This window comes from Nicotiana tabacum, chromosome 15 (genome assembly GCF_000715075.1).
Source record: "Nicotiana tabacum cultivar K326 chromosome 15, ASM71507v2, whole genome shotgun sequence".
NCBI classification, from domain to species: domain Eukaryota; kingdom Viridiplantae; phylum Streptophyta; class Magnoliopsida; order Solanales; family Solanaceae; genus Nicotiana; species Nicotiana tabacum.
This window is the reverse complement of record NC_134094.1, coordinates 119,497,159-119,523,594: the sequence shown is the minus strand read 5'-3', so window position 1 is coordinate 119,523,594 and position 26,436 is coordinate 119,497,159. Positions and strand designations below refer to the sequence as shown.

The following is a 26,436-nucleotide window of genomic DNA, read 5'->3' as shown; positions in this document are numbered from 1 at the left end:
TTTCATTAAGCTTGAATTGGGGTATGATTCATGCTTTTAGCATTGTTTGATATGATTTGAGATTTCGACTAAGTCTGTAATATGTTTTGATACTTGTTGGTATGTTCGGACTGGGTCCCGAGTGGCTCGGGTGAGTTTCGGCCACAAAGGTATGCATTGCGATCGCGGACAAACGGTCATGATCGCGAAGAGCAATTTTGCTGTTTGGACACTGTGAATCGCGATTGCAGAAGCCTTTTCGCGATCGCGTAGAGAAAAGTCCTACTGCACTAACCAGACTTTGGAAGCTTATATCTCGCAATCTATAAGGAATTTGGAGAAGATCCAAAAATGAAAGTTGTAGTCCTTTGTGTTTTGTTGTCAGAAAATCAAACCATTTAGAACTTGCAGTTGTGTACAAAAGGTTATAGTTGATATACTACAGGCTATCTGGGAAGAGATTGGGAATCGCTAAGAAGAAATTTGTGTTGCACAAGGCTAACTTTGGCAGCTTATATCTCGCTATCTATAAGGAACTGGAGATGAGAAAAACATGAAAGTTGTAGCCCTTGGTGTATAGTTTTCAGAAAGTTAAACCATTTGCAATTTGGAGTTTTGTACAAATAGTTATGAGAGGTTGTCTGGAAGAGCTGGGCACTTGTTCTTCGCGATCGCTAAGCATTTTCCGCGATCACGAAAGGCAAATTTTAGGCTGAGAAAAGTTGTGCTTCGTGATCGCAAAGCATTTTCCGCGATCGCGAAGATTTACCTGGGCAGTAGCTATATTTCGAGGTTTCAACTATTTTTAACATATTTGGAGTTATGGAGCTCGGATTGAAGCGATTGTTTAGGCGATTTTCACCATATGGATTTGGGTAAGTGTTCTATATCCGAAAGTGATTATACTTCATGATTCTATTGTTATATTCATCATTTATTTCGGATTTAAATGGAAGAAATCAAGAATTTTGCAAAACTTTTCAAGAACGAAAATTTAAGATTTGGAGATCGAGTTGTTATCGGAATTTGGTAAAATTGGTATGGTTGAACTCGTATCAGAATGGGTATTCGAATTTCGTGAAAATTATGTCGGGTTCCGAGAGGCGGGTCCCGCATTGACTTTTGGGTGACTTTTTAATGTGAAATTTTAAGTCGACATTTTGTTATCCGGAATTATTTCCGATTAATTTTAATAAAGTTATACAATTAATTTGAATAGATTTGAACTGTCCGAAGGATTTATCCAAGCAAGACGGCTATTTTGAAATATTGACATAACTTCAAAAAGGTAAGTATCTTGCCTAACCTTGAGTGGGGAAATTACCCCTTAGGCATCGAGTCTTATGTGCCATTTGTGAAATGTGAAAAGCCGTGTACACGAGGTGATGAGTACGTACTCAGGCTTATATATGCAAATTTTATTGGGTTAAAGTCTTAGGCATTATTGTGTAGTAAATTGGACAATTGTTGGCATTTATTAAATCATCTATTTGCCATGCCTCAATCCATGTTTGTTGAAATTATTTTTATATGACAATTTAATGTGATTTTTACGTGAATATTTATGTAAATTCCGTGAGTTTGTTGATTTGATATTTTCTAGAAATCATTATATTATGAATTTTTCCATCTGCAAATAATTAATGAACTAAGTTTAAAATGAGACATTAATTTATATTTATTAAAATCTGGATTAAAGAAGGTGTTGTCCTATACTGAGTTACTTGTCCATTTCTGTTGATTGTTTTGAGATTTTATATACGTTGTGTGGAGCCTTGGGCTATTTTTGAGGAATTTATTGATTTTACTATATTATTGGAATTGGTTGTGGTCATTGGGCAAATTGTGATAGGAATTGATTGTGTTGTGTTGTCGTGATAATATTCCGTGTAAATTATTGTGTAATTTGAGTTATTATTATGAGGATATAAGGGTGGCATTTCACTGTTGATATTATGTGGGTATAAGGGTGGCATTTCACTGTAGTTATGTGTGTTGAGATATTGTCTGGGCGGAGTGATAAGGGTGGCTATTATACGGAGAGATAAGGGTGGCTATAGGAGCGATTAGGGTAGCTATTGATATTGTCAGGGCGGAGGGATAAGGGAGGCCATTATAGGAGTGATAAGGGTGGCTATAAGAGCGATAAGGGTGGCTATTGATATTGTCAGGGCGGAGGAATAAGGGAGGCTATTATAGGAGTGATAAGGGTGGCTATAGGAGAGATAAGGGTGGCTATTGTCAGGGATCAAACAATATTGAGTATTCGATCCTTGAGATCATTTCATGTATTCAGTTAGAGTTCGTGACTCAGTATTACTAGTCTTGGGAGGTTGTTTGTAATTAGTTTTGATGTTGGTTTTGATTATCTATTAAAAAAATTGGCCTGAAATTATAAGATATATAGCAAAAGAACTATGTGGGTAGAAGAAAGCGTACATGTTATTTTTGAAACTGACATTCTTTTTGAGAGGCAGGAACAAGATGATGAAGAGACTGGACTGGAAAGAAACTTAAATGATGAATCCACAGTCCAGCCTGAAGTTGTATCACAGGAAGGAACATGTGATTGAACAGGTCCTTCCACCCAGGGCAACCTGACAGTGGGAACTGACTAGAGAGGAACTGATCCTCAAACCTCGAAGGAACCTGTCCATAAACCTATTCCTCAGTAACAAAACCAGGAAGGAACATCCAAAGAAATTGATACTCCTATTGCAACATCCACGAAATTGGATTTGGATGAACCTGCTTCATCTATTGATCAGAAGATGCCTTTGTGCTAGACTTCAGGTAAATCTAAAGGAGTCTCACTTGAAGACTGTCAAGAGGATCTTGAGATATCTAAAAGGCATCACTGATATTTGCCTATGCTATTCAAAAGGTAGTAATTTTGATTTTGTGGGATATTCTTATGCTGATTATGTAGGTTTTCTTGTGGATAGAAAGGGCACTTCAGGTATGGCACACTTTTTTGGCTCATGTCTTATATGGCTTTGTCTACTGCTGAAGCTGAGTTGTATTCTCATCTTTTGTGATAACACTAGTGCAATTAGTATGACCAGAACCCAGTCCATCACAAAATAACTAAGCACAAAGATGTTGGGCATCATTTTCAAAGGGATAATTTTGAGAGGTGTTGATCACTGTGGGATTTTGTGCTACTGATAAGGAAATTGCTGACATTTTCATAAAAGCTTTGAATAGGGACTACTTAAAAGGAACATGTTAGAATTAGGTATGATTAAGATCACCTAAACGAAATCAGTTCTAACTTAATGATTGGTTAGATAATTTGTGAATTTTATGAATAATTACATTAGATATTGCTCAGTCTCATGCTTTTATTAGTATACTTGTGTACCATGTGCTAAAATGTCTCACTGATGTCTAATGATACTATCCTTATTTTCTTGGAAAAAATGCATCTTACACAAGAGAACTTTCAGTGAAGAACCTGATTCATCGAGATTATAAGGTATGTATTCTACACTCTGCATAATTTAAAATAACTGCATATGGATCATGAACTGAAAAGAGTCCCACTTTATTCTAAACTAATTTTGAACCAATTATTTACAAATGAACTAGTTTCATCAAGAGTCCCACGTGCCATAATTGCCGAAATATTTAGGAAAGAGTCGAACGTCTTTTCAAACTGAAACTTCTAATGTGACTAGACTTCAAAAAGGTGTCGTTATACACTCAACCTTTGCTTCTTTAAATTGATCTGACCTTACCCTCTTATCTCAAATTTTTTCGAAAGATAAAAATCTCCAAAACATCAAAACTCTCTCTATTTCTCTCAAGTTTCTGAACTGATCAAATGGCAAATACCCGTGAGAATCCCAAAAACTCAGAAATCCCTTCCTCATCACCCAAACAACCATCACCCACACTTTCAACCACCCAAACCCCCAAGAAAAAATATATCAAAATGATTGCATGCAACATAGTGGCCAGTGAAGAACAAGCTAGGAAATTGAGTGAGATGCTATAAGACGTCAAGCAGAAGAGCCCTAAAAATCTGACGAGTCCTTCAAGTCTACGACTGGAAGAACCGGTTTCATTAAAACTGAGCAGTTAACTTCGAGGTTAAAAATTTCTGATGTTGATTCTAAAATTGATGAGAATCTTGAAAATATGTTTGTGTTGGTTGGTACGATTGTTGGTGTAGAAACTGGTGGGTCTGGAAAAATTGATGGTCAAAATAAAAAAAGAAAAAAAAGAGTAAGGGTGTTGAAGTAGATATGAGGGGAAATGGAGAAGAAAGAGTGGCTAGATATCCTTCATCCACTCTTGTTGGTTTGACTGAAGAAGCTGGAGCAATGATTGTATTAAATAAAGAGATTAGTGATAATAAGGAGACTATGAATGAAAGTATGGGGATAGAATCACACGAGATAGGTGATAGTTCTGGTGATAGAAGTGCAGCAGATGGGCTTGTTAGGTTAAGGAAATGGTTTCATGAACAAGTTCCTTTTCTTACTAAAATAGACAAGAGTCTTGATATGCTGCAAAAGGTGTCAGATAGTTACAATCAAAAGAAGAACAACAAAGTTGGAAAGACTACAAGAAAGGGCATGGGTGGCACTAAGAGAAAGAGTGCTCCTTCTATCCCTGTAGCAACCCCTCCCACAAGAGGAAGAACTACAAGGAGCCAGAGAAAGCAGAGTGAGTCCAATGTAAAAAGAGCCTTAGTTGAGAATGCCAAGAATGTCGCTTGAAAAACAAAGGCTGGTAAGCCAAGTGGAGTAGTCTAGATTGAGGAGATGAACCTGGTTCTTGAAGATGAATATGAGGATGTGGAAGTACCCACTCCTAGTGCCAAAAAGAGAAAGACTTCTCAAAATAATTATCGAGAAACAAAGGCTGAGGCTGAGGGCTCAATTGTGTCTAAAAAACTAAGTTTGCCAAAAGGAGCAAGGGGCTCAAATAGTGAAAAAACTGGCTAAGGATGCTGAGATTGAAAGGCTGAAGAAACAATTGGCTGAAGTAGAGGCTGAAAGAGACTCTCTCAAGTATGAGCTTGCAAAGTAAAAGGGGAATAATGATATATTCTTCAAGATATGTTGAAACTGCTTCAAGCTATTAACCAAGAACCTGGTCCTTCTCAGTTTTAAACCCTTCCTAAGCCTAGTTTGTAACCAATAACCCAAATGGGATGTTTTTTGTTCTTTGCTCATGGTTCTATATTTTTATTTCTTCTTATGCCTTGTGGTAGGATCCTATCAATCAATAAAATTCACTGATTTTCTCTAATTGTTTGTTGATATTTCTTAGATGGCTAATATCCTTAGATTGAAAAAGAGAAAAGTGAATCCATGATTGCATTTAAAGTAGCCCTAGTGGCCATGAGTGATATCTGTTAAAATCTAGTTACTTACCTTAATTGTGCAACTTTCCGATGATGCCAAAAGGGGGAAGATAAGGTATGCTTTTGCTTTAGACTATGATATTTATAACTTAATGAACTTGGTCCTTGATGATTTGTGACTTTAAATGAAAAGTATTCTAACATTGTGTTGATGTTGAGATGAGTTGAAACAGGTTCCATGTTTATGAAAAGCACTGAGTTTTTCATCATAAAAAGAGGAATATTTTGACCTGAGCGGTTTTGGTTTTGATGATTGACAAAGGAATACATGCATGAACCAGGTCCATAGACAGTGTACACAGATGATGGGCAGAATCAAGCAAAAGGCATGCACGTGAAAGGAATAAGTATAAGTGGTTATTTCTGATAATCCCTGAACGAAAAGATTGCATATTTGATAAGGAGCATGACTCCATAATTGAAGAAAACTCTATCCAAGATAAGGAAAGAGTTGGAAGTTAAAGATAACTAGAACGCATTAGACTTCTAGTTAATCCTTATTCTACTAACTCTATAAATATCAGTTTTGTTCTCTTTTAAAGGTTATACACACATACTAAGGATAAACGAATTGAGAGCAAAATAGCAATGCATTTTGTGAGCAATTCATGTGAGATTTAAGAGTGCGATCCTGAAGCTACATGAACCAGATTGAAGAACCAGCTCCATAAAGAGTTTTATGTGCTTTTCTTTATTTCTATTTCAAAGTGTAGTAGGCGTTTGAGTTGTACCTTTCAGCATTCTAAGAAGTAAATTGTACTAGGTACCTGAGTTGTATCTTTCAAGTTAGAGTTAACTTGAAGTAGTCGCAACAACCTATGGCTTGTTGCTATCGGGGTTAGAGTTAATCCTTAGGTTTGTACGAGGTTGTAAACTCTAGTTGTATTGTTCAAGTTAGAGTTTACTTGATCAATCGCAACAACCTGTGGCTGGTTGCTACAAGGGTTAGAGGTAATCCTTAGGTTTGCACGAGTTTGTAAACTTTGTTGTTGGCTCAAAGTTGTAGTGAAGTGTTTGCTGAAAATCCTACTGGGTAGTAGATCGTGATTTTTTTACCTTTTGAGCCGGGTATTTTTTACGTAAAAATTCTTATGTTCTTTACTTTCTGCATTATTTATTCCGCAACTATAGTGTAAGGAACGCATAGAAGAACCAGGTCCTTCGATAATCCAGTGCACGCGAAAATCAGGCACCATACAAATTAACCCTCCCCCCTCTGTTGTGGTATTGAAGTACAAAATATCATGCTGGAACTCCAGTATATTATGCTGGAAGTTCACATGTAAAAAATTTGAACTTCAGTATATTATGCCGGAATATTTTTCGAATTTTGAACAGTGTTTTCGTTCAGATTTATCTTTACATGAAAAATGGCAAAATTTTGATTACTTTTGAAATTGTGGCTATTTCTCAATTACTACTTGTAAATCTGGCTATTTTTGAATTTCACCCGACCAACATGGAAGGGTGCTCTGCAAGAATGGCCTTCAAAGTGGATGATCTTAATGTTTTGACCACGATTGAACTAGAACATCAAGTTTAATAAGTGTTGCCCATCGCTTGCCTCATTATCAACACTTTTGAGTTTTGACCTTAAAGGCTTGATCATGGGTCAAGTGGAAGTCAAAAAATCAAGACCATAATTTCCTGAACGTGCAAACTATGTTACTATGATCCTTGCATCCCATCTTATTTCCGCGAGCACCATCATTAAATTAATGTCACATTAGACATTAACTTAAGAAATATACTTTATAAAACGGGCTAGACAATTATAAGCCAGAATCCATGTACTTTGAATTTCATATATATTGAGCCTGCATCATTTCGTTTATATTTAGCTAATGAAATGATACTAGCTAGCAATAGTGTTGGCCCTATAGTAGTCTATATTTAGCTAACGACGAAGCAATACCCAACACGATCTAGATCTTTATATGGGCGAACAACATTAAATAAAGAAGGCCAAATCTTGCCTTTTATGGATTAGCATCTGGAGGTTTTCAAAAAGTGGCAGGGGAAACCATCTATCCGAAGGATACAAGTGCAGTCTTGCTGTCAAATTGTAGATTTGTAGTGAACGAAAATATGGACCATCTGTTTGGTGTATGTTATAAGCCTCAAGTATAGGTGTGCTAATTCACAGGAGCCTACACAGGATCTTTCGAAAACAGCGTCGACATTTAAAGAAGTGAACTAATAGACATATCATTGCAACATCATATTCAAAAGACACAATTTGAGTCGTACCACAAAATAAAATTCAAGTATAATGCTTCACCTTTACTTGAGAGTTTTCATTTTTTAAATGTATTCATAATATTCTCATTGGAAATTGTCGAATTAAGGCTGAGCAGGTGTTACACTACTCTATTAATGTGAATGCAAGCTAGGGCTCAAGTATGGAGGAACATTCCATAAGCAATCGATAAGTAGCTTACCAATCTGAGTGCTGCCTCTCAGTATGAAACCTTAGATTGACTAAGGACTTGTACAACAAAACTAATATTCGGCCTAGTGATGGTGAGATAGAGTAATTTTCCAATGAGCTTCTGATAGGAAGTAATATCTGTAAGAATAGGATTTGTGATTCCTCCCACATGTGCATCATAGTCTACTGCGGTAAATCTGGCATTCACTTCTAAAGGTGTATTCACTGGTTTGGCTCCACTTAAGCCAACATCAGAGATCAACTCAACTGTATATTTTCTTTGATTGAGCAATATCCCATTCTGAGACCTCAGCACTTCAATCCCTTGGAAATATCTCAGCCCACCTAGCTCTTTTACCTTGAAGATCTTGTGCAATGTACTCTTTGCTTGGTCAACTAACCTTCCACTGTTCCCAGTAATAAGTAGATCATCTACATATACTAGGATAATAACTATCTCCTCACCTTCCTTTCTGGTAAATAAGGACTGATCATATGGGCTCTGAATATAGTTGGATGCTTAAAGAGCATCAGTAAGTTTTATATTCCATTGCCTGGAGGCTTGCTTCAGGCCATACAATGATTTGAGCAGTCTACACACCTTGTATTCCCCCTCTTTGGAACCCTTGAGGTAAGTCCATGTAGACTTCCTCTAATAGGTCTCCATGTAGAAAAACATTGTTGACATCCATCTGTTATATAGGCCAATTCCTTGAGGCTGCAACACTAATCACTATCCTTATAGTTACCATTTTGGCAACTGGGGAGAAAGTTTCATGATAATCCAATCCCTTTTATTGTATGTAGCCTTTAGCTACAAGCCTGGCCTTGTACTTGTCTACTTCTCCATTTGGTTTGTATTTGATCTTATATACCCACTTTGACCCAACTGCTTGCTTCCCTTCAGGTAGGTCTACCAGCTCCCAAGTCTGATTCTGCTCTAATGCACTGACTTCTTGTTGCATAGCTTCAATCCACTTCTGATCTTGGGATGCCTCCTTAAAGTTCTTGGCTATATAGAAGTTGAGAATAGACTGAGATATTCTTGATAGCATGTAGACAAGTGATCATACTCTACATAATTTGCAATAGAGTATGAACACTTAGCAGACTTCGCTTTAGCAGTGACATAATCCTTAAGCCAAATAGGTGGCTTAGTGACTCTCTTTCCCCTGCCATTTTCTGTCACTTGTTTACTAACACTGACTTCTTCTACTGGTTCTGCAACTTGCACGAGCTCATTAGAATCTGCAGATGGTGTATCAGGTTGTGAAGTAGTTGCAATGTCTTTTGTGTTTGCAATGTCTTTTGTGTTTATCTCATGGTAAGTACTGATATTATGTTATGCCTATTTCTTCTAATCCTGCAGAGTTACCTTCATGCTGAGTTGTGGGAGGTTGATCTACAGAAACATTATGGTCTTGTGAATGCATGTTAGTGCTTGTCATGTCTGTTATTGGCATGAACAATACATCCTCTTCATTTTCAATCTGCATGGATCTAAAAGGAAAGATCCCTTCTCTGAAGCTGACATCTCTACTAATAAAAAGGTTTTTTTTGTCCAGATCAAACAGCATGTACCCCTTCTGAGTTTCAGAGTATCATATCAACACTGCTTTTCTAGCTCTTGGGGCTAACTTGTCACCCCTAGGTAGGTTACTTGCATAACACAAACAACCAAATACCCTCAGATGGTCTAGCTTAGGTTCTTTACCATAAGTAGCTCATAGGATGTCTTCCCATCCAATATTGCAGTAAGTAGCTTATTGATCAAGTAGACTGCAGTTTTCACATTATCCCCAGAATTTAACTGGGATGGAACTGTGAATTTTCAGGGCCCTTGCAACTTTCAATATATGCCTATATTTCCTTTTTACTGTTCAATTCTGCTGTGGTGTGTAAGCACAGCTGCTTTAATGAATTATACCAAGAGAAGAAAACAATTCATTACACTAAGAATTGAAAAATTCTGTCCCATCATCTGATCTTAATGTTTTCACAGTGACATCAAATTGGTGTTTTTTGGTCCTACAATATGAGGCGTTCTCTTTGTAAAATGAGGTGTTCAACCAGACGAGCTAAAGAGCATTTCTTGTTAAGTGGTGTCACTATCCTCCCCAGACCCCACGTATGGGATAAAACTGGGTTTGATGTTGTTGTTGTTGTTGGTGGTGGTGGTGTCATTTTGCGCTATTTGGTCAATTTCATACATAATTTTTCACGAGGCAATGTCGGATGACACCGCTTAAGCCAATGTGCCTCCGCCCAAATTCGCTGAACTCAACATAAAATCTCACTAAGATAATCTAAGTTCACTTTTTAGTAAATTACAAAACAATTGCAAAAATAAGCAAGGACTTTCATATAATCACTTATCATCTAATGCACTAAAGTGATCTTGAACAGCTGTGTAGGATCAAAGATAGTATCTACTATATTTTATATATGATGAAAGAAAGTCTTTTTCAAAGATTCTCTATAACTTTATCTATGAAATCGATGTAGTATTTACTTTTTCAGAAAATTCTAACACTAGCGGAAATGCATATGCTTTTAATCATAGGAGAGAGCAATGAGAAGAACAGACATATGATCTCTACTATGATACCACCAAATTAAATAAGAGGGTATCTGCAAAAGGAGAGACGCACTCATACAGACAGAACTATTCCAAGGAAATAAACTTTTCCTTTTGCCATCTTTTGACGCAGAATTCAAGATTTCAAGAATAGTATACTTGATTCAGGGGAAAAGGTCACGGCAAAATAGTATATAAAACAAGGAACAAGTTAGGAATACAGTAATCAGAAAGCTTCTTCATATTTATACTCAAGCAGGAAGTACAAATCATTTATGGAAGACTGATGCAATCCTGATTTTAGAACTCACACTCTGAATTCAAAATTCACAGCGTTTAAATTCTGGATCTGTCACTGACCAACACAACCCTATGGTGTGTCTAAGCATCCTGTTTGGGTGCAAGCACTTTTCTACCAAATCACTTTTATTCTCGGCACTGATAATTATAGGATCCCTTATTGGTTTAAAAATAATATGTTACTCCATTTATCAGCTGCGGAAGAGAAGACAATCTCACAGCAATCAGTTGGCTTCTGATGCAGGGAGGGAATTACAATTGTAGCCGCGAGAAAGACAGCAACAAACTTACAGAAGTTAAACCTTATTGTTGGAAAGCAAATTCATTATTTTACCAGTGTATCAGCTAATGCGCTTGGCTCAAATAGAAAATTTGCTTGCCTCAAACCTATCTTCTTTTTTTAGTTTTGCAAGGTCTCTTACTCTATCCTGAACTAGTGTTTTACTTTCTTCAATCAACAATGTCACAAGGCTGGCTTAATGTTGAAATTGTAGGCCAAACATTTTTACTAACGTCCGTGTTTTCTCAAACTCTCAAATACTGTTTAAATGGAACAGTTTACTTATATGTTACCGTATTGAATTGTGTAAATTGTTTTTAAAGTGTTAAACAGCTCAAAAGAAAGACACAACTTCCCCACAAATAAAATAGATGGATTGCGTAGGATGAACAACTCCCCCCCCCCCCCCGGTCTACAAGGAAAAAAGAAAAGCATGTAGAGTCAATTTAAATGTCATGGTAGTTGTTGGATAATGCCAAACATACATCCTGCCTATGGCAAGGCCTACGAGGGCTGAGTTGGCCAGCGTTGGAGTTATAATCGAACATGGTGCTTTCTTGGTGAGCTTGGTTAAAAAATAAAGTTGTGCCCTTACTACCAGCTATAGCTTTTGGCATGATGGTAAGCGCTTGATCCTAATAAGTGATATCAAAGCCTCCAAGAGCAACACGCTGCATGAGGCAGGCATAGGGAGGGTGATCCTATTAAGTGATATCAAAGCCTCCAAAAGCAACATGCTACATGAGGCAGGTATAGGGAGGGGGATTGCTGGGTAACACCAACATCCTGCCAAGGCAAGGCCCGCGAGGGGGCTGAGGTGGCCCAATGTTGGAGCATAATCGGACATGATGCTTGCTTGGGGGGCTTTTATTAAAAAATAAAGTTGTACCCTTGCTATCAGTAAGCGTTTGATCCTAACAGTAGTAAATTTCAATTAATGCAAATTAAAAGAAAAATTTAATTATAAAAATTGTACTAGAACATTTATCTATTGCTAGTAGCTATATATATGGTGCTGGATCTCAATCTGCGAGGACATGGTACAAAGAATTCATTGGCCTCTTCTACTCTGTATCACAAAGTTGAAACCAGGGCAAAATCCGTACCCATTGTGACAAACAAGTCAGGAGTCAGGTGATACTCTGTCTGCACTTGCTAATTAAAATCGTGGATCCGTCTCTCATCTCTTGTTGGAAAACATACATCTTGCAAGAAATATAAAAGGGTGTCGTCCTTATTTAAGCGATCTCAAAATAATCACAAGCATTTTGTGAAGAGCCTTTGCCCTTATTATCACTGCTACTGCTGGTGCATCTCACACACCACATCTTGATAACTCCATCAAGACTTCCAGTGCAAATGGTGCAACCATCTTCACTCTCCTCATTATTCACGCGTCCAGGGAAAGCTGTAACGCACCTAATCGGTCCTCTGTGACCTTGCAAAATCGCCACGCAAACATGTTGACAATCTTGCTCCCTAAACCAGACCCTGCACGTTGAGTCCGCTGAGCCACTGACCAAATAGTTAGCCGTACTGGACAAGCACATGACAGAATGTGTGTGTCCAAGAAGTGCACCCCCATATTGTAATTGCCCCGAAAACCAACCTTTTATCCAATAATGAATGTAACCATCACTGCACCCACCATAAAGTACCCCACCATCAGTTGTTAATGCTAATGTCTTTACTGGTGAACATTTAGCTGGTAATGTCACAGTAAGGGAATGTGGCCTATCTCCACTACAAAAATTGCGACGCCATACTCGGACTGTGGCATCATCAGAAGCTGTATAGAGGACACCATCATCACCAACAACAATGGCATTTATCGGATCGTTATGGGCTTGGATTGTCTCTATGCATTTGAGATCAGAAATTCTCCATACTTTTACTGTTTTATCAAGGGAAGCTGAGTAAAGGATGTCATCTGATATGTTAATTGCCAGTGATGATATTGGCCCCATGTGCTTCATCTGTTATAATTCATTAAAAGGCATTTAATTTTTCTATCTACACAGAGAAATGAAGATCATATAAAGACTTGAAGTATGCATTAATTAGATGCTTCTGAAATGTGCTGAATTTGACGCTGGTGTGCTTTAATCACAAAGCTGTAGTTGGATATATAATAAATATGTTCGCAGCACTGTCCATGTCAAGGTTTGGTTTGCTGCAATTAATACAACCACTAAAAGATGTCCAGGCTTCAACTTTTACCAGTCCAAATCAAACTGGATACATATTTCTGAACAAATAATAATCTGATGAACTTAAATTTTGCAGCAACTGATATTAACCAGATGGACTTTAACTTTCCTACTTGCCGTTGGCACATAAGCAGTGGCGGAGCCACCTTACAGCAAGAGGTGTCAACTGACACCCTTTCGCGGGAAAAATACACTTTATAGGCAGATAAAGTTTTTCAAATTTTAAAACTTTTACGTACATATATCCCCGTCATAGACAGTGAGCTCCTGCGATCACTGTTTAATTATATGTTGGATCCTTTGCCTCATAGCAGTGACACGGAGCCAGAAATATATATAAGGGGATTTTAAAAAGTAATACTACTATAATATCATACATAGGATTTGAACCAATGATCCTATGCAATTTTTTACCTATTTGCCCCTGCACTAGAATTTTCACAGGCTAAAACCATGCATAACATAATTTCCCTACAGCATGTTACTCTCACAAAGTCACAGTGAACATAGCAGTATGCCAGCTTACACAGTACGTCTTACCATAACCATTAATGCATACACATTAACAACAGTTAACTACTATAATCAAAATAAAATGCAAATAGAAACTCATATAAAACAAAATGAATAAATAATGTATATTACCATCTTATCTCTACCGGAGATATAGCTCCGGACAAAGCTTCCAACCTTAGGAATAGTAGCAACTCGGACATGCTTGATAACACCTTCCCAAGTCCTACGCCAAACCCGAATCTTGCAATCCGCATAGGCAGCATAAACCATATCATTTGACACTTGTAATGCAACAACCATTGACCCCCTCGTCTTAAGATGATCACATTCAGTGAACTCTGGCAACTTCCAAACACGTATTACATTAGCCTGAGACCCTGTATAAACGAGACCATTTGACGTAGCAACAGACAAGATCTGTCCATCTTTTTTTAACACAGATGAAATGCACCTATAAGTTGTTTGAAAGTGATGATCATCGGCTAATTTTGGATTGTTGAGCGTGAAGGAAAGTCGTGGAGTTGAAGGTTGAGAGTTGTGGAGGCATGTATTGGAAGAGAGAACTGAAGTGCTTAAACGAGGTGGGCTATAGGGAAGATTTTCAGAGAAATTAGAAGGTTCTTTTGTAGAAAAACTTCTCAAGAAACTGTGGTTAGGTCTTATGGCGAAAGATGGAGCTGAAGCAGGTGAATTAGGAGTCTCAAAGTCCATTGCTGAAGCCATGTCTATGTCTAGATCTCTCTCTATTTCAAAGGACATAACGAAGGAAATGCTAATATTGAAGAATTGAAATGGTGTAGTGTATCGGTTTTAATGAAGTTTTAATGCTCTCAACTATCAGCTACCCCACAATGACGAAAACACTTGTAAAAATTATCCACCCAATCCATTTTTTCTTTTTCCTTTATGAAGAATTAACCTAGTTGTCTTATAATAATTTATATAGTCGGTTTATACGTGTAGACATCACCTTCCATATAATGTATAGGAAGAAAAAAAATTCCTTTTTATAATGTTGAAATTAAGAAAGTATCTTTGTTAAATCTCTTATGTGTAAAAGATAGATCTCTTATGTGCAAAAGCAAATCTCCCATGTGTCAAAAAAGGAATGGGGTCATAAAATTAAAAATAAATTTGTAATGGGCCACAAAATTATTTGACCCGAAAATTTGATAGTTTGTTTCTTTCTCATGAGAAATGACTTTAATTTGAATCCATCAATCAACGTGATATATAATAGCAATTAATTATTTTCATAATTTTGCTCATGTTGTCACTGTTGTTTTCCATAAATTACGTCGGAAAATTTTCATTGCACTCCACTGCCAATCTCAGAATGTAATTATAAGTAACTTTCAGCAATAAACATTAATTATAACTTGGTTAGAATCTTTTTTTTTTTTTTTCGTTTCATTCGATACATATATGTTTTTGAATCTAGATAATACAATTAAATTTACTTTTGAAAGTTCATTTATGGTTTTTTCAAGAAATAGAATATTTTAAAAAATCATAAGAGCAAAGTTAATAAAAGGTTGAATCTTAAGAGGCAGGAGAAAAGGAACCTCAGCTACTAGAGAATATAGCAGAGTTCACCAATTATCCCTACATTTGGCATTCAAGTTAATAGCAAACAATAATTTTACATCTTAATTCCAAGCAAATTGGGATAGGCTTTACGAATCCTCACTACCTATATCACTTCATTCAAACTCATATCAATCCAATATCAGACAACAAAAATAAAAAATACTAGAAACACTAAAAATTTCAGCAGAGATGTATTTTCAGCCTACAAAAATCTTGATATAGCTGATCGTATCTTCTGGCAAGTTAGTTCCTCCCTTAATGTAATGGCTACAGAAATGAAATCAATAAAAGGATAATTTTTACACAAAAGCAATTCCCATTTTATGAATCTTTCTGCCTTCAAAGCTACTTCAGGCAACAATTTGGTTCTTGCACCTGCTTATGGCCCTTGGAGCTGCAAAGCAAGAGATTCAATTGAGTCATTTCAAGCCCAATTTAAGGCTAACAAACAAAAGATATTTTAATGCAATGTAAAAAACGCATAGCGGCAGAGGCGGATCCAGGATTTAAATCCTATGGGTTCAATTTTAAGATTTTTAAATTGAATCCATTATATTTTTAAAGTTATGGGTTCATATCTACTATATTTGCAATTTTAATGAATTTTTACATATAAATTTTTATTCCGCGTCGAAAGTTATGGGTTCAGTTGAACCCGTAGCCAGTATGCCACATCCGCCACTGCATAGCGGTATTCTTAAAGAGGACTATAAGATGGTTTTCCCCGACTCAAGGAGGCGAGTTGCCATCGATAAGTGCAGATGGAGCAAGTAGCAAGTGTTACATGGCATGCACAAGATATTCAGTACAAGACATACCTAGTCCGATTGCCTCTGAGCTTTTCATAATCCGCAGTCTCTTGCATGAGTCTATGAACATCCTATTTCAAGATCCGAATCAAACAATAAGTATATACATAGACAATGAATTGTGCATTTGAATAGCGTTCAAAACTTAAATTTTCCAATCAGGATCCTGAATTGAAGATCGGAGACGGGGAAAAGATTGATACTCCAAGTTAACGTAGACTCCAAGTTGCTACTATTACATTCCAACAACATATAGCCCAGTGCAAGTCATCCAAATAGAGCAAAATTGACAAGCAAAATCACTAAATCCATTTTCTAAAATCATAGAAAAGAATCTTGGAAGAAAAACTTACTCCCAAGGAACATCGCCTACAAGCATCCAATCACCATCCTTGTCTTCATAAGTCAGCACATACTCGGAACCATTGAGAAGATCCATCAAGCGACTTTCACTAAGCCCCTCTCGCCCAGGAAGTCCGTCAGAGGTGCATTGCCCTAAAAACGATTACACAAAATATCTATCACTAAGATGCATACTAATGGGTATGCGAACAAAGTCCCACGTTGGTAGTTGAAAATATTCGGAGACAAATTTTGGTATCAATTACTCCAGCCAAAAAGTATGTCCTATTTTGAATGCAAATAGTAGATAGTTTTCATTTCAGAAATTGAATTGCCACCTAAGACTTTGCACAAATGCTTGTTCTTTGCATTCTACTAAGAGAAAGATTTATACCAATGGTGAAGCAGCTGAACATCTTCTCAAGAGCTGATGAGAGCTCTGCATAGTTAGTGTAGGTTTTGACATCGACTTTTCTCAGGTATGGGGCACCATCCATGCTAACTTTAACATAAAGACAGCCTGCTCCTGATTTTCCTTCAGTCTCGTTATTCTTCGACGAATTGGTGGCAAGGGTGTTCTTTCGGAATGATCTAATTGGTGGCCATCCCACAACTAGTGCCCTAATAAAGAACATAATAGCAATCTAGTTATTAGGCTAACCCTAAAACCCCATAACTAAATTGTACAAGATGCAGCGACAAGACTCAATATGTTGACACTAATAAATACAGATACACAGTCTTTGTATTACAAAAATAATTAACATAAGTACATGCCAATTTCATCCCTTCAAGCCTCTTGCAGTGACAGAGCAGCAACAAGACTCAAAAATAGTTACACTAGTATATGCAGATATCTGGTCTTAGCATTAGAGAAAATATAAGCAGGGGTATCGGTCAATTTCATCCCTTTAAGCCTCTTGCAGTCAGAGTGACAGAGGCAGGGCTAAGGTTGCAAGTCCATCCAATTCAATTACAGAAAACAAGAGAATCGTACATCAACAACAAGAATCGCACCTTAATTCCAAGCTAGTTTGAGATCTACTTTATTTATCCTTTATATTAATTCCATTCCACTAGAGGCCGTTTCAAAAAGCCTCTCTACCTCCTAAGGATAGGGGTAAGGTGTGCGTACACACTACCTTTCCCAAACTCCACAGGTGGGACTCCACTGAGTGTGCTGATGTTGTTGTTGTTGAGGCCGTTATCGTTGGCATTTGTAAAAGAGTAATTCTTGGTACATCACGAAGACAGTCCCCCCCCCCCCCCAGACTCAACCAGTGGTTTTAGTATTAGAAATAAAAATAGCCTCTTGCAGTGAATTTGGTTCGGGCCAATTTCATCCCTTCGAGCCTCTTGCAGTGACAGAGCTAGGCCTAAGGTTACTAGTCCATCCAATTCATTTTCGCAAGAAAGAGAAACCTTTTTCAGCAGCAACACTAACAGATTAATTCCAAACTACTCGGGGTCAACTACATCAATCCTTTATATTAATTCCACATTTCATTTTCCACTCCATTAGAGGCTGTTTTATTAAAAGCAATATGCAAGAAGATTATCTTTTTTGTAGGTCACAAAGACAGTTTCCTTTTTACCATTAATTCCTATCAACAGGCAAAGCAAAGTACCAGACAGTTTAGGAAAAGAAAAAAAGGCAAACTTACTTTGAAGCATGAAAAACACCATTTCCATGTGCTGGAGTAGACTTTTTTTCTTCAACAGACTTTGGAGATTGAGGACCAACAGCCTTATCTTTCATAGAGGAGTCAATGGTATCAGAAAATCCCCTCTTAGCTCCTGACACAAAAATCTTCAAAGGGGTAACAATACCATTCTTATCCTCCAAATCTTTGCCAAAAAGAGATACCCCATTTGCAGCTTTCCTCGCTGGAGACCAAGAACCTGGCAACCCAAGTCTTAGCTCAGTTTCCTTGAGCTTCAGAACATTACTTTTCTCAAGCTCCTCACAATCAGTAGGTGAGGAAGATGAAGAAGAAGAAGAAGAAGAAGATAAACCTATGTAATCATGTTCTACTGGTATAGACATGGACTTTGAACAAGATTAGCAGCTCAAATACAGCTTTTACAAGAAACAGAAAAAGATTAAAAAAAAAAGTTTGTCAAGAGACTATTGAGAAAGCTTTGAATTTTGATATCTAACTGAGAATAGAGGTTGGTTCAGGACATGATCAGGGTTCTGGTTCAAACAAGAAAAGGAGGAGGTTTTGTTGAACCAGAAAAGAAGCTTCTTTGGCCTTTCTGTACCGTACGTATTTCTTTTGTTTTAAGTGTTTGGGTCCTCCAATTAAAATATGGCAACAAAAAAGGGACGAATCTTGGAATAAAGGAACAGTTGTAGTGGGTTAGTGGCACAGGAACAATTATTCCAGATGCTTATCTGAAACAGTACAGAAATAAAAGAACTAGAAACTAGAGAATGGTTATGAATAGAAAAATAAGGATTAATAAACTAAACAACGGTAAACCAAGTATAAAATGTAATGCAACGTTTCTTATAATAAGTTTTTTTTTTTAAGTTTAGTCCTTTTTTATTAAAAATAAAGAAATATCAATCTTCAATATTCCTCCGTAATTACTAGTATATCGTTTTAATTTATGTGACAACTTTTCAAAGATATTAACATTTGCTTTTTCAAACTTGTATTTTTTTTTCCATCTAAGTAATACTAGTGTTATTCTCGTATTGCTATTCTAAGATTTCGATCACTATCTCTTGTTTCTTCTGTTTCGATTATATTATTTTTCTGGCTATTGTTATTGCTTCTCTTCCCCTAGTTCTTTGTCATAATTATTGTGATTATGCTTTACTTGAGCCGATAATCTACCGGAAAAACTTTATCTTCACAAGATAGGATTAAGTTCTGCGCATGTAGTATCTTTCCTAAAATTCACTTGTGGTGTTATCACTCTGTTGTTATTGTGGTAAAAGTATTAACATTTGACAGAGAATGCCATAGCCATTATTATTAGTGTAAATATGGTTTTCAAATAGCATGATAAACAAGTAGTACTAGTAGTAACTATGGTAAAGCTTTTTTAAGTGAGGAAGAATTGCCTCCCTTGGTTGCAATAGAACTGTCCCTGTTAAGGTTTTCTGGTTAAGTTCGATGACCCATCACATTCATTTCTTTTTTAAGTGAAATTTTTGTACCAGCACACAATATTTAGCAATAAGTAATAAGTTTGCTTTATACTATTGAAGGCAGAGACAAAAAACCAAACTTTCACGTGCGTTTGTCTATTGTCTACAAAGGGGTGGGTCCTGACTCCTGTCCCTTGATTTGATAGTGTCTTTTGTCACTAGTTTTTGCGAATTCACCGACAACTCACTTTTATTCACCCGCTCAACCTTTTTATTTACCACTTCATCTTTTTGTTTCTCTGAGCTTTTGCTATGTCGTTTAGATGCTTTTTTTAAAGAAACTATTTTTCATTAAAAAAGTACTACTACTACTTTCTTAATCCATGTGATTCGTTAAACTCATATTATTAATGCAAACTCAGCGATTCGTTGATATTATTGACAATCTTAAACAAATATTATTATTATTTTTCTAAAAAAAAATTTGCTTTCCAAACAAATAAGAGAAAATTACTTATGATATTCTGAAAATATTTTTAATCAATCATGCGCAGAAAATCTTTACATGTCTTCTACAAGCTTAATTCGGCCTACCCTTATCAAAAAGAGATTCACATAGAAAAAAATATACTTTTTTCGTCTCAATTTATATGATACGTTCTTTCAGTTAGTCTAAAAAATAATAATATATTTAAAATAATTTAATTTTAAATTGTATATTTTACTTTCAATAAATAATTTTTGACTACAAATTTCAATATTGTGATTAAGTAATTCTTGAATTACTTAGTATTCGTGTTTTATCGATTGGTTAAATTAAAAATATAATATACAATGTATAATCTAAGATATGTGTTTTATTTAAACCTGAATAAATTTGTATTTCTATTTTGTATTAGTATTAGCACCCGCGTAGATGCGCGGACACTAATCATATCAAATATTTAAGTTATTTAGATTATATGTAAATAATCTTAATTAAACTTTTTCGATAAATAAAGATAATCATTAATTATTAATAAAAAATACTACATGAAAAAAATTAACCATTTCTTCTATTTCTTTTTTGATACCATTCTCGCCGGTGTCATTGGATCCTAAAAATAGTCAGCAAGCAAAATAATAACTCATATTTATGGCAAAAATAATCAAATGTTGAGACTATGAATGTGTCACGACCCCAATTTCTCTCTGTAGGATGTCGTGATGGCACCTAATCTCTAAGACTAGGTAAGCCTAACAATTATGCGGAATAACATAAACATAAAATTGAAACTCAAATCTCAACATATAACATAAATCAAACTGCGATTCAAAATAGATACAACTCCCAAAACCCGGTAGAAATAAGTCACAAGTTTCTAAGAGAAAATACTAAGTGCCTCTACACATCAAAGTCTAAAGAGAATAAAGGAAATAACATAATAAGGATAGAGGGGGACTCCGAGGTCTGCGGACGCTGGGGGATATACCTTGAAGTCTCCACGTACGGTCCAACTCATTGGTATCTGGTCTGGTAGGAAGAACCTGGATCTGCACAAAAAGATGTGCAGAAGTGTAGTATGAGTACACCACAACGGTACCTAGTAAGTGCCAAGCCTAACCTCGGTAGAGTAGTGACGAGGTCAGGTCAGGGCCCTACTAGAATAAAAGGAAATGAGGCGGAAAATATACTAATATAATGAAATAACTGAGAAATGAACAACAAGAAAATACAGAAAGGTAACAGAACAACAAATAGAGGTAGACAACAGGGGCGCTCCCGAGGTACCGCCTCGTAATCCTAAATATAAATACACAACAGGGCGATCTTCCGAGGTACCGCCTCGTAGTCCCAAAAGTAAATATGCACGATAGGAGATCTCCTGAGGCACCGCCTCGTAGTTCAAAAAGTAAATATGCAAGCAGGAAGGGTGTCACGACCCAAACCGATGGGCCGCGACGGACACCCAATGCCTTACTCAATCGAGTACCAATGTTACATATCCTTCTTATCGTACTATCATTGGCAAATGGGCCAAACGGGCCGTCATGGGCTAACCAGAATAAACATAAGGAAATACTCAATATAAGACGACCAAATCTGATATAAAAACTTATACATGTGACATACCGGCCTATAAGGCCAAAATGATCGCTCGTACACTGAACATAGGTCGATAAGGCCATACCATCTTTCATATACATGACATTTGTCTACATGCCTCTAAGAGTACATAAATATCATAAAGGTCGAGATAGAATCCCGTCATACCAATCAACACATGTCCTAATCATACTGGACAAATAAAAATTCCATAGCAAATAGAGCGCACCGACACCTTCCGCTGAGCTGATAGCCTACTTGGAGGACTCTCTACCTGTCTAACGGGACCTGTTAGCATGAAACGCAACGTCCCCAAGCAAAAGGGACGTCAGTACAAATAAAGTATCGAGTATGTAAGGAATGAACATTAGTAAATAAAAGTCATGAGAGAAACATGGAGTAAAGGACTTGACATGTAAGTCTGAATAGCTCTGTGAATCATTTAATATTTAAAATATCATGCATATACGTATAAATCTCATACTATGCATAAGTATATGCGTTCATAACATCATCAAGCCTCTAAGGGCATCTCATCATATCATCTTGGCCACTGTGGGCAAAATCATCAACGTATACCATCTGATAAGGTGGTGGTGCGTATATAATACTGTAACCTTTTTTCATATCCCATATACATATATACGCGTATATAATGCCATCTGGTCATGGATCAATGTATATGTATAAATGAATGCAATGCAAGAGAAGTACGTCAATAAAATCTTTCGGAATGTCATAAGACCATTATGTCTTTGATTAATATCATGAAATAAACTTTATCAACTTACGTATTTTCTGAGACCCATGAACAAATGATAGAATAATAAGACACATGGGGTATCAAGAATATAGACACCCTAGTATTTCTATGAATAGAGTCATTTATGAAAGTTGCGTATTTTGCTCATTTTATTTGTATCATTTGGATCATGCCAAAAGGAAAGAAGGGATAGCCTTAACATACCTGAACCGATTCTCTTGAAAATCCCTCTAACACATGTCAATTGCGACAACACGTAACGGCGGATTGAAGTTGGGAAAAATTCATATGATATTCTTGTGAAAGATTGTATCGTGTTCTTTTAGAATTGCAAAATCCCATTGATATTATGCCAAGAAGTCTCGTATGAATTGAAGTAACTTACGTTACTATCACATATGATCTTGGATGAAATTTTCTTACTGAAGCTTTTCATTATTTTTGTAGAGATACAAAATGAATTAGAATGGTTTTTTAAGTCTTTAGGTACGGGCCCCACACTTTTGATAACTTAGCCAAACTTTTCTCTACATGTGCCACCTTTGTTATACGAGTAAGAGTCACAATTAGCTTTAGAATCCTTATTCCCTTGCTGCCACAAGGGAGGCCTGTCAATCTTATCCAAACATGCCTAATTACATAGTTAATCTCCCACTAAAAATTTATAATTACTCAATTATTCACATAATTAAGAATTATCTCAAACTACTTAAAATACTACTCACTTTTAACATACTTTATACACCTCACTATCATGGTCATGTGGTACCTTGTATGGCACTAGTCCATAAATACGGAGTATTATAGCTTGGATCGTATTTTATCTCAAAATGTCAAACTTCGACGAAACTCATTTTCTTTGATTTGCTTAGCCTCTTACCTTCACGAATTTACGTATTACTTGTTTGAAATAGCGTAATACTGATAATCACAAAATAATCTCTTTCCTAAGCTTACGTCGATTAACTTACGAAGAAACTTTAACTTACGAAAATGCGAGATGTAACATCTCATTTTCAAGTTTTCATCAATTTACTTATGATGTACTTTCACGTACGAAAACATGGGGTGTAACATCATTCTCCCCTTTGAAATATTCGTCCTCGAATATTGACTGATGCACTTATCATTATCATAATCTATAGTCCTTGCGAATACTTTAATACTCTTCTTGCCATCTAGGCAACTGTTCCGTGAATAAATCCAAAGGCCAGGGCATTCCCCCCTTTAGACCTCTTTATCATACCACGACTTGTGGTCGGAATCCTTCCGATCTCATAATTGTTGCTACATTCTATCATGCAGCATGTACTACTTTGACCTTGTAAATGTGCCTATGCGACTCTTCTCTCCCTTTTCCCCCAACTTTTAGTGAATCTCCAGGCCTCACTTTGTAAACATATACAGAGCTTGTTAAGATGTCTCTCTAGGCATCTATAGGTATACTGAAGTTCTTCGCTCGGTACTTTGTTGAACTTACGGATATTGCTATATCTTATTTCATAGACCCGGTTATTCGCATGACTTTACTGCATCTATGTAGGTCATACTATACCATAACTCTTACTTCGATTTATCATTACTGAGGTATGATACCAAACTCCAGGTTACTTTCGTTGCTTATCCTATATGTATAAATCTAAGTCCTTTAGTGCTTCCTCATTACAGTTCATCATAAGAATGACAGCCTAATCTCATCTCATACTTTATGGCTTTTATCCATCCATTGTTAATTCACCTCAATGTTGATCTACACTCTACCACTGATAACTTGAAACCTCTTACGTAATCACTAGGGCTCACATTGCATCGAGGAACATTTGAAGTGATCTTCCTGATCCACCTGGGGGCGATACTATACTTCCATAACCGTATTTCATAGCATCCCAATGTGATTCACCTTACGTGGGTATTTTAATCCTGTACAATTCATGAAATCCCCCTCTCTTTTTTTCTTCAAATCATTACTCAATCGAAGGCCCAAACGTCATTCGTTATCTATCATAATTCCGCCCTTATTCTACTACCAAGGTACCATTCCATCTCTTCTAAATGTTATTAATCTTAGACTCCTTTGAGCTCATTCAGGCTATACTGAGCTTTCTATAACTTAGAGAACCCATCAGCTCTCTTGTTTTCATGGGCTTAATCCCGAGAACTTATCCATTCTCGTTACCTTCTCACTCACCTTTTCTTATCCTTACTCATGTCTTCCTAAAACCTTGTCGCTCCACCATACTTTAGCTTGCGACCTACACATATCTATTTATACTACTTGCAACTTTCCTTCAACTTGCTTGCACCATAGATTTCATTATGTTATTCTGGAACATCAAGCGAGCCATCACATCGTCTCCAACTCTTCTTTACTCTCTTGACTAGGCCTTTCGATACCTGGAACCCATAGGCTGGAAGATATGCCACTGACGACACCGCTATCATTCATGGATACTGAATCCCCGTGCTTCTAGCTTTTTATCCGAAGTATGGACTATTTACAACCTTCTGCACTTGAGTATCTTGTACGTTGTTTACCTTTACCTTACTTATCTTAAAATCTCGCATCACATCTTCTAATTCTTTCATGACCTCTTTTCCACATAGCTATAATTCACATCTATGACTTGAAGCTCTATTATAATACTTGCACCTCTGGTGCATACACGATTCGGTGGGAGCTTCATACTGACTTCTTATTAGGCTGGTACTTTTCTAACTTGATCTATCGTAGAGCCGTTATAGAATATGGTTGTTGTAATATCTCTCTTGTACCTCTGATATTAGAGTAATTCTGCAATGTTCTCAATCACAATTTCTATAATTTTCTAGGTCCAATAATCAGACTCCTGATTTACTTAGTTGATGTAATTCTTTAGTTTCCTCTTCCCTCTGGTCAACCTTTATAAAGGCTTAAGCTATCTTCCTATCTGCGGCTCATGGTACTACTTTAGCCTTTCATGGATGCTATGGAATATCCAGGATACAATCTTTTAATGATTCAATCCTTTGTCTATGACCTGGACTCAATTCTTTCTTTTAACTTATACCAGAGTCTTCTACGGCTGTATGATTGTCAACATATATGCTGCATGGATAATACTTCGAAATCTTGAGTGCATTCATAATGTAACTAACTCTGGATTAGATCGAATAATTCCTTTCGTTCCTTCTCAACTTTCTTTAAATGTAAGCAATTACTTTTCCTGGCCGTTCTGCCACTTGTTGCACGAATACTTGGCTTATTTTAGTGCCCACACATATTGGAATTCCATACAACCCATGTGATCTTGAATATCACCTTTTGATTTTTTTCTTCTTCCCGTTCATTAGCCACGATAGGTGCCACTTTCTTATGAAGTGCATACAATATTGTTGTGAGGCTGTTGTTACAAGACCGTTTCCTCTTTAGGTCATTGTGCTTAGGTTGAAGCCCTCTTCCTTATTTCCTCAACTAGTCTTTTGCTGTAGTACTTAGGGAAGACCCTCTGAGTTTTGTAAAGCTGCGAGCTTATTATGTCGTATACTCGATAGAATTCTTTATGTCCTTCCTCGCCTATAATTATCCATAGTTACTTACTTCCACGCCCTTGTGCTTGTAGGGTTGTTCCTGAGCTGTTATTTTGACTGTCTTCCCAATGACATTCTCTTTTATCTCCGTAACATTCATACGGTACCTTTAACTATCCCAACTCCTATCTGGATATTTCTCAAGGGTCAGGATGTCATATCTGCGAGACTGAATTTTCCCATGTTGGGGTTCACTCTGTTTATCTTGCACGATCTGTTGATTTGTCTGTATCCTCTTGTCTAGCCATAACTAGGCTCTTCCTGAATCAATTACTAACTACTCGTTGGCCCATTCTCGTATCAATATTCCGCGTAATCTTTCTTGGGTTATTTCCTTTGTCTTAACTTACCTCTCGCGCTGGCTCCTTATTTATTACTAACATCTCCGGCAGGAACCCTTACTTCCTTTCCTTGACGTCGTGTTTGCATAATGTTCTGGAATCGTAGCATATCAGTAGGATTTGAGTAAGTGCAGTCTCATCCCTTTCTCATTTTTATCGCATTC

General features: G+C 36.7%; 2 protein-coding genes across 2 annotated transcripts; both read right to left on the bottom strand.

Moving 5' to 3' along the window:
* Window positions 1–11,889: 11,889 nt before the first annotated feature.
* LOC107820038 (protein JINGUBANG-like) lies at window positions 11,890–14,503 on the bottom strand. The gene is made up of 2 exons (XM_016646241.2): window positions 13,801–14,503; window positions 11,890–12,921 (listed from the first exon to the last, which is right to left on the bottom strand). The coding sequence occupies exons 1-2, from the start codon at window positions 14,428–14,430 to the stop codon at window positions 12,184–12,186; spliced, it is 1,368 nt and encodes a 455-aa protein (XP_016501727.1). The 5' UTR covers window positions 14,431–14,503; the 3' UTR covers window positions 11,890–12,183.
* Window positions 14,504–15,445: 942 nt separating this feature from the next.
* LOC107820037 (auxin-responsive protein IAA27) lies at window positions 15,446–18,729 on the bottom strand. The gene is made up of 5 exons (XM_016646239.2): window positions 18,077–18,729; window positions 16,807–17,033; window positions 16,424–16,565; window positions 16,080–16,141; window positions 15,446–15,655 (listed from the first exon to the last, which is right to left on the bottom strand). The coding sequence occupies exons 1-5, from the start codon at window positions 18,457–18,459 to the stop codon at window positions 15,612–15,614; spliced, it is 858 nt and encodes a 285-aa protein (XP_016501725.1). The 5' UTR covers window positions 18,460–18,729; the 3' UTR covers window positions 15,446–15,611.
* Between the last annotated feature and the right edge of the window lie 7,707 nt (window positions 18,730–26,436).